Source organism: Microtus ochrogaster, linkage group LG4 (genome assembly GCF_000317375.1).
Source record: "Microtus ochrogaster isolate Prairie Vole_2 linkage group LG4, MicOch1.0, whole genome shotgun sequence".
NCBI classification, from domain to species: domain Eukaryota; kingdom Metazoa; phylum Chordata; class Mammalia; order Rodentia; family Cricetidae; genus Microtus; species Microtus ochrogaster.
Window position 1 is genome coordinate 22743572 of NC_022030.1, and position 9253 is coordinate 22752824.

A 9253-nucleotide genomic window follows, 5' to 3' on the forward strand; every position below is an offset into this window, starting at 1 on the left:
CCATCTCACGGTGTCCCCAGGTACACACACACCTTCTCGCGGTGTCCACCGGGTCCATCTCCACTGGCCCTCACCTCCCCGCCCCACAGGCCATGCAAAAGGGCTCTGTGACCCAGGCCCGTGACGTCACAGCGGGCCCAGCCAGAGGGCGAGGCTCGACAGGCGAAGGCGCACCAGATATTCTCAGCTAGAGGCTCCGTCTGGCCCCCCAGAACTACCAGCCCCAGAGTTCTTTGCTGCGCAACCCTTTCCACTTTATTCAGGAGCTTCAAGATGCTCGGCTAGTGCAGCGCGCAGGGACCTGTTAGCCACCCCAGGCGAGTTCCCTGGTGTGGGCGGGTTTGTGTGAGACGATGTAAGGTTCAGCGTGGGGGTGACAGTGATTGAATGCCTGTGTGTGCTTTTTGTGCATGACCATGGCTGCACACCATTGCGCATGCGCACCAACGGGGATAGACTGTCAATTTACTGAGCTTCTGAATTTGAAATCACATCCTCTGATGGTGGGCTGTTGCTTGACAACTTTGAGTGTGTCCTACCAAACTGCAAGTCACCGCGGGTGTATGGGGTGACTCTCTTATTTACTTTGTTGTTTTTTGTTTTTGTTCCCTCCTCTCTCCCCAGACAAGGTTTCTCTGAGCTGCCCTGGAACTCACTCTGTAGACTCCGAGCTCAGCTCTCCAGCCTCTGCCTCCTGAGTGCTGGGATTAAAGGCGTGCACCACCACCACCCGGTTGTCTTAGAGTGACTATTTCAGTCCGTGTTACTGCCTTGGGTAGTTTGTTTCAGGGCTTGCATTTAAGGGGTGAGTGTGAGGTTTCAATTGCCGCATCTTCAACGTTGGGTTCTGTTTTAAGTGAGGTTTTAATTTATTTATGTGTCTGGGTGTTTTGGCTGCCTTGTATGTATATGCACCAGGTGTTACTGGGTCCCTGAAACTGTCTTGTGGGTGCTGGGAACCAAAACTAAATTCTCTGGAAGAGCAGCAAGTGCTTTTAACTGCTGAGCAATCTCTCCAGCCCCTTAAGTGAACTTTTAGAAAAGTAACTACCTGTATTATATAAAGCAAAACCAAGCAGAGAGTAATCTCCAGTCAGCAGCAGTTCACTTGGACATATCCTTCTTCTAGGTCCTGGATGTGTACACATGAATTCCATTTTAAGTAAACAGGGACAACTGTATTCACCAATTTCAAAGTCCTAGAGCTGGCAGGACAAGGTGGAAACGTTGAGTATTCTAAAAGATTTCTTTAAAATCACGATATTGGAGACAGGGACTTGGTACACAGACCATCGTGATATCAAGCTCCCAATCAGCCTCCATCAGCATCTCTAGGCACTACAGGTATGAGCCACCATAACCATCTAATCACATTTTATATAACTACATCTTCCTCCTCCAATCCCCTTTATTATAGGACAAGATGTAGAATAGGGTGTTGTGTGATATTTTCATTGCGTTTTGACAAATAAAGCTCACTTGGAGTAGGAGGGCAGAGCCAGTCACTAGCTGACCATAGAGGTTTGGAGGACTGTAGAGAGAGGACAGGAAGTGGCCAGGCAGGGCTAAGACACAATCTTGGCCCTTTTGGATGAAGGAACAGAAGAGGTAGGCAGGTACTACCTTTTCAGAAACATTCAGTTACCTTTCAGAAACTGAAACTCCAGCTTCTGACTCCTAGTTTTTATTAATAAGATTAGATTAACACTTCTATAGGGATTCATTTCTTTAACTTGTGTCCAAAATAATTTTAATACCCAGATATTTAATCATCTCTGTGCCCTCCCATTCTTGTCGAAGAATATGACTTGCTGCAAAGCAGCATCTTTTGAGATAAAACATTCCATCTTGGAGGATGTTCTATAGGGAGGTGAAATAATTCTTCTATGCAGGAATGCTCCTTACACATCAGGAAGTACACAACCCAAAAACTTTTAAGAAATCCCTGAAACTGAGTAGACTCATCAGGTCCCTCCTTTTCCAAGGTTATACCAGCAGTAAGGACGGATCTTAACTGAGCAGCCTGGAAGAGGTAATGCCCAGAGGGTCACCCATCCCGGGATGGGCTTCTTGGGGTGCGGCTATCTCTGAGTCACTTCTGCTCTTATCGCTAATCCCCCTCCCCCATGTTCCTGCATGCAACTCCAGTAACACTCTGGTTCACCACGACTTTGGTAACATCCTCACTTTGGCTGTCACTGGTTCCCTATCAAAGGTGAATGGAAGCTTGCTCATGCCTCTCCCAGGAATACCGCCACACAATACTTGTATGTTTTCTGCTTTTGGGCAGTAAAGAAAAACAATGTCATCTCTTCCTGCTGTTTTGACAGCTGTGACTTCAACTACCTGCCAAAACCTTCCAGAATTTCAGACTGACATCATTTGAACAACATTAAGAATTAAGTCTGAAGCTGGCTGTAGTGCCACATTTTTAATTCCAGCACTTAGGCTACAGAAGCAGGCAGATCTTTGTTTTCCAGGATAGCCTGGTCTACATAGTGAGTTCCAGAGAGAGAGAGAGAGAGAGAGAGAGAGAGAGAGAAAGAGAGAGAGAGAGAGAAAATGAATGAGAACTAAGTCTAAATAAAGACTACCACACAACTGTTTTCCACTTGTAATTCAATAAGTGCTAGAGGAAAGGCTTTATTTCATATAACTATTTATTTTTCTATCACAAATCCTCCAGGTTTGATGAAGGTAAATGGCAGTTAAAAGTACATCCCAAGGCCAGGTGGTGGTGCACACCTTTAATACCAGCACTTGGGAGGTATAAGCAGGCAGATCTCAGCGAGTTTGAGACCAGCCTGGTCTACAAAGCGAGTTCTAGGGCAGCCAGGATTGTTACACAGAGAAACCACATCTCAAAAAAAAAACAAAAAAGTACATTCCAGAAGCTAGAAGTGGGCTAACAATAAAACACTTGCCTAGAATTCATGAGTGAGTGGCTGCTTGTCTAGCACATATAAGGCCCTGGTGTCTATCCCCAGCTCTACACACACATACACACACACACATACACCCCTTCCAGAAATCATAAAGAAAATTATGACACAGTATGCTAATGATAACAGAGAAACCTTTTATTAGACCTATACTGTATGCTAGGAGTAGATGTACAGTCTTTATGGTTATGAGTTCGAGTCCTCGCAGCAAACCATGGCATATCCATGACTGCACATGTAAGATAAAGAACAAGTGCTCACCGTGTGTGAGAAAATAACACTTTGCTAACACTTTCTGGCATGGCATTAGGATTAGGGCTAATGAAAAGGAAGAAAGAGCATGGCATACAAGAAGAAAAGGGGAATAAACTCAGCATTAAAAGAAATGCTTTTGATTTTCAGAGAAATAAAACATCAAACATCCAAACATAAGTTTGGGGTCATATTAATGGAGACTTCTTTTATAAATGCAAAAATTTAGAAGCAACCATAACATAAATAATAGTCATTTAAACATACGTTTCATTGCTGGAAAAGCAATTATTATAATGTTTCTAGCATGATAAAAGCAGATGAAGGGAGAACACAAATACCATAACTACATGGCTTTTAGAAAATAAAGTCCAGCAGAATTAGTTCTACCAAACTGATAATCGTCGTCTACAATCAATATAGCAGTTCATTTTGATGTTTCAGCTTTGGATTTTCTAGTTTTCTCATTTTTTTTCACTTACAATAAAAATAAAGCTCATGAAATATAGCAAAAAGACTGACATGCCTCAAATCAACACTGGAATTCTACAAGGAACTTAAAATCACTACAGGTTACACAATTAAAATACTGTGATATTAGTGCAAACATCAAAAACAATTTAGAAGATGATAAAAGACAGTCCTAAAACTGTAAGAAAATATAAACAACGGTACGACAAAGCCCAGCAATGGAGAAATAAAGGGTGATTAGGCACCTAGCACTGGGGTGGGAGAAGAGAGCAAACGCAGACTCGGAATCCCTAACCTACAGTTATGATTGAAAGTATAAATACCTAATTAACCGCGTCAAGAAAGTAACTCTCTCCAAAGCCACAGAGAAACCCTGTCTCGAAAAATCAAAAAAAAAAAAAAAGAAAGTAACTCTCAAATATGAATTTTTATTATTCATTAGCATGAATTTCCTGATGGCGAGCAAGGTCTGAGTCATTACTGAATGTCTTCCCACATTCCTTACAGCTAAAGGGCTTGTCCCCACTATGAATTCTCAGATGGCGGGTAAGGTTTGAGCATTTATTAAAAGCCTTGCCACATTTCTTACATTCATAAGGTTTTTCATCTGAGTGGACTCTCTGGTGCTGAAAAAGCTGTGAGTTCTGGGTGAAGGCCTTCCCACATTCAAGGCACTCGAAGGGCTTCTCACCAGCATGGATTCTTTGATGCTGCCGAAGCTGTGAGCTCTGAGTGAAGGCCTTCCCACACTCCTTACACTCGTAGGGTTTCTCCCCGGTGTGGATTCTCTGGTGGTTTGTAAGCGCCGAGCCACTACTAAAGGCCTTCCCACACTCCTTGCACTCATAGGGTTTCTCCCCAGTGTGGGTTCTCTGGTGCTGAACGAGCTTTGAGCTCTGAGTAAAGGCTTTGCCACATTCCTTACATTCATAAGGCTTCTCACCTGTATGAACTCGCACATGTTGGAAAAGTTGTGAGCTCTTTGTAAAAGCTTTCCCACATACTTTGCATGCATAAGGTTTCTCACCAGTGTGAATTCGCTGATGGTCGATAAGATTTGAACAATAGCTAAAGGCTTTTCCACATTCCTTACACTCATAAGGTTTCTTACCAGTGTGTATCCTCTGGTGCTGAGAAAGGTATGAGCTACAGCTGAAGGCCTTCCCACAGTCCTTACACTCAAAGGGTTTCTCACCAGTGTGAATTTTCAGATGACGAGTGACATGTGAACCACAACTGAAGAATTTCCCACACTCCTTACATTCGTAGGACTTTTCACCAATATGAAGTCTCTGATGTTGCATGAATTGTGAGTTCTGAGTAAAGACCTTCCTACATTTCTTACACTCATAGGGCTTCTCACCATTATTAACAATCTGTTGTAGGGTAAGGAAAGTCTGTTGAACAAATGTGGGCATGTACTCACGACTGAGTATTTCTTGGCTTAAATGGTCATTTTGATATTGCAATTGGCTTCCACATTCCAGAACGTCTCTAAAACTGGAGAACTCGAGGCCATGCTTCTTAAGTCCCATTAGCTCCCTCTGGCACGATTCTATTTCATAAACTTCCTTCTTCAGAGATAATAACTTGCTTTCACACATTGACTCCAGAGCTGAAAGGCAAAAAGTAGAAAATGTTCTCTTCCCTTCCTATTTGGAAAAACTTAAAACTTTTATAATGGAAATGGGAAAAACTAAAACTAAAGTGAATTTACTATCTAGAGGTGGTTATCACAGGCGCTTAAGATCTGTCTCATACAATGCTTCTCAGCCTTCCTAACGCTGCAGCTTTAATACAGTTCATGTTGTGGTGCCCCCAACCATAAAGTTATTTTCATTGTTGTTTCATAACTATACTTATACTATGAATCATAATATAAATATTTTAGAGACAGTATATATATATCTATATATCTACTATATATTTATCTATATCCATGGCAAATTCCTGGATATTTTGTGGCATAATAAATAATAAATTTGGTCTTTCATTTGTTTTGGATTTAGATAAGAAAGCAAGGTCTCATGATCTAGCTCTGGCTGGCCTTGAACTCAGAGATCCTCTGCCTCCCAAGCCTAGGATTAAAGGAATGTCCCCTGAGATGAGGTCTTACTATGGAACTGGCTGATTCTGGGATTATCTTGCCTCAATCAATTTAGATTAAAAAAAAGGGGGGGGGAAATATTGTGGAATAATCTTTTTGCACACTGTGAAGATGTGCCACTCTGATTGGTTTAATAAAAAGCTGAATGACCAATAGCTAGGCAGGAACTGGGGGGCAGAGGACACCAGGAGGAAGAAGGGAGGAGACGCCAGGGGTGCAGAGCAAGCAGCCTGGGCATTTACAAAGTAAAGGTGATCAAGCCACATAAAAGAAGTAGATGAACAGAACTGGGCTAGTTTAAGTTAGAAGAACTAGTTAGAAACAAGTCTAAGCTATTGGTGAGCTTTCTTAAGTAATAAGTCTCTGGGTGGTTACTCGGGAGCTGGCAGATGGGACAGAGAAGTCTGCCTCCAGTCAGGATGATAAACACACATTAGCATCTTGGCCTTTGTCCTGATTTCTGCCACAGTGTTTCAAAGCTTTGTACTGCTACTGAGGGTGTTCACTGACAGGTCTCAGAGAGCCTCAGGGCTAGTTCTGGAAGGACAGGCTGGTGGTTAAGTCTGGCAGCTCGGTTCCCGGTATCCACAGGGCAGCTCACACCGCCTGTGACTGTTGTTCCAGATGTATGAACTCTTCTGCCCTCTGTGGGCAGCAGTGCACATCTGCACACACACCACACACTCCATTTATTAGAAGGCTGGGGTTTAGCTACTGGACCTCTGGATGGAGGAAAGACTGAGGTGTCAGTTACATAAAAACGATGACAAGCTTGATGACCAAGTCTGATCCCAGGATCTACATGATGGGCAGAGAGCCAACTCCAGTAAGTTGTCCTTTGATCTCCACACACTAACCTCATACAACAAACAAATAAATATATGCAACTAAAAACAATTTTTTTTAAAAGAATTTGGTTTTCTCACTAGACCTAGCTTTCCTGGCAGAAGCTTTCAAAATAAATCTCACGGGTGCTGTTTCCTCGATCAGCAGCGAGTTAGCCCCAGGCACTGCACTGCTGAGTGTTTCTCACTTACCTGAGCACAGGCCTCTTGTAAGCTCTTTGCCAATCATCCAGGGCTCTTTGCCTTGCTCCAATAAAGAGATCACCTGAGGCTTGGGAATGTGAAGTCCTGCTTACAAGAAAAGATATGGGACATTGTTATGCTGTGGGAAACAGATCCAATCCCTCGATCACCAAGCAAGAGATGCCATGACAGGAACAGCCAAAGACGCAGATGAAGCTTCAGCCACGGCCCACTGGAGCGGCCTGTTTCCAGGGCTTCTTTTTCAGCCCAGCTGAAACCATGTGCAAACAAGGAGCAGGAATTCAGGTGGCAAAGTTGGAAAGCAGCTGAGAAATTCACTGAGGAAGAAGCAGACACTCCAGAGAAGGCTGAGTTGTTGGTACGGGCGCTCTTACCCACTGAAAGCAGGTTGCTGTAGTTCTCCAACATCACATCTCTGTACAAGTCCCTCTGAGCAGGGCCCAGGCACTCCCACTCCTCCTGAGAGAAGTCCAGGGACACGTCGCTGAACACCATCGACTTCTGAAACAGTAAACGCACACCCTAGCTCCTCCTGAAACTCTGGTGCTTGTGCTGTGGGGTTCAGCGAATGAGCCACTGCTCTGATGTCAAGAACCAGTACCTCTGGATTCTCTGTTCATTCAGAAACAGATGACAAAGCCAAGCATGCTGATGCATGACATAATGCCAGTACCAGGGAGGCTGAGACAAGAGTACTTTGAGTTGTCAGCCTGGGTTATATAGTGAGATAAAGTCTCAAAACATCAGGACTAGGGAGTAGTCACTGGTAGAGTCCTGGTTTCAATCCCCAGCCTCAAGAAAAGAATCATTTCTTACTAATACAAATGATTTTTCTGGTGACCAAATGTTTTGATTTCTGATTTACAATCTCAACAGCTTCTATACACTGATGAGACTAATTAAAGCCATCCACTATCATACTTGTTCTTATTTCTGAGATGAATAAAATGAATGATTCATATAGAAAGTCAGCATAACCAGGTTGTGGGGGTGCACACCTTTAATCTCAGCACTCGGGAGGCAGAGGCAGAAGGATCTCTGTGAGTTTGAGGCCAGCCTGGTCTACAGAGCAAGTTCCAGGACAGCTAAGGCTGTTCCACAGAGAAACCCTGTCTTGAAAAACCAAAAATCAGCGTGACCCACAGTTCCCATTGGACTTCAACTAAACATGTTTTTAAATACTTAGAGTCCCAAAGGTCTGTATCAGCTACTAATGATTCAGAGTATAAGGGAGCTTGAGACCAACCTGTAGGGTAATAGGGACAACTGGAGCAGGAAACCAACCACACTGAGTACCTTGACTCTGAGTCCAGAGCCAGTGAAAGAAACACACCCTGGATCTGAGGCCTGGGCCAGGGAAAGAAACATCTTTTTTTTTTTTTAAAGATTTATTTTTATTTATTATGTATACAACATTCTGCCTCGATGTATGCCCACACACCAGAGGAGGGCGCCAGATCTCAGTACAGATGGTTGTGAGCCACCATGTGGTTGCTGGGAATTGAACTCAGGACCTCTGGAAGAGCAGTCAGTGCTCTTAACCTCTGAGCCATCTCTCCAGCCCGGAAAGAAACATCTTTATTCTTGAACTCAGGACTAAAGACATGTGCCCTGACTCTGAAACCAGTGCCAAATAAACACACTTTGTCCCTAGAATCAGAGTCAGTGAAAGAAATATGCCCTGGTCCTAAGATTGGAGTCAAAAGACTAAAAAGAACCAGAGAAAGAAACTCAGTTTGGCCATGAATCAGAGCCTTCTCTGCCCCTGACCAACTAAACTAACCAATCCCTGAGCAGGGAAAACTCACCAATCCCTCTTCTCCCTGGGAAAACCCTGCCCCTAAGAAGCCCTATATAAGCCTCTCTGCTGGTTGAGTTAGAGGCTACCTTTTATCCCTCCCTGGCAGAGGCAGTCACTCTCCTAGACTTCTCTTTCCCAAATAAATCTCTCTCTCAAAAGAGTATTGGGTGGCAATCTTCATTCACTGGTACAGAACAGAAGAACCTGGCTGGGACGTCCCTCGGGGCCCAGAGCAAAGCAGAGACCAGAACTTTGCTGGGAGCTCCATGAGCGCTGAGCAAGGCGGGGCAGGAGATTGCTACATTTCTGCATGGGCTTCCCCTTTAGCAGAGTGTTAGCAAAAGAAGTCATGTCTTAGGCTGGAGAAGAAGCTGATAGCTCTGCTCGGATGTTCCCTTAAGGGCACAGCTATAGTGGCTCTCCAGAAGAGCAGGATTGCTATATCCTACCGGGAGACCACACCTAACCGCACCCCAGCTTCAGGAAGCCTGGCTTCCCAATAAAGTCAGGACACCTTTCCTGGAGGGCTGAGCTGTCCCATTGCAGCTCCAGCTTCCAGAGCTGTCCTACTATGGATCTACCCTTCCAGGGCTGTCCTACTATGGATCTACCCCTCCAGAGCTGTCCTACT

General features: G+C 44.1%; 1 protein-coding gene across 5 annotated transcripts in view; it reads right to left on the reverse strand.

Moving 5' to 3' along the window:
- Window positions 1-3064: 3064 nt before the first annotated feature.
- LOC106144172 (zinc finger protein 420) overlaps window positions 3065-9253 on the reverse strand; it is a 48913-nt gene continuing 42724 nt past the window's right edge. For 2 of the 5 annotated variants that reach the window (XM_013351552.2, XM_026786277.1), the window contains exons 3-5: window positions 7196-7322; window positions 6810-6905; window positions 3065-5280 (exon numbers count right to left, since the gene is read on the reverse strand). In XM_013351552.2, coding sequence (XP_013207006.1) covers window positions 4097-5280; window positions 6810-6905; window positions 7196-7322 — 1407 coding nt within the window. In that variant the 3' untranslated portion in view covers window positions 3065-4096. Of the gene's footprint in view, window positions 5281-6809; window positions 6909-7195; window positions 7323-9253 lie in introns of all 5 variants that reach the window. The other 3 variants (XM_026786276.1, XM_026786278.1, XM_013351553.2) reach the window with 3 other exon arrangements.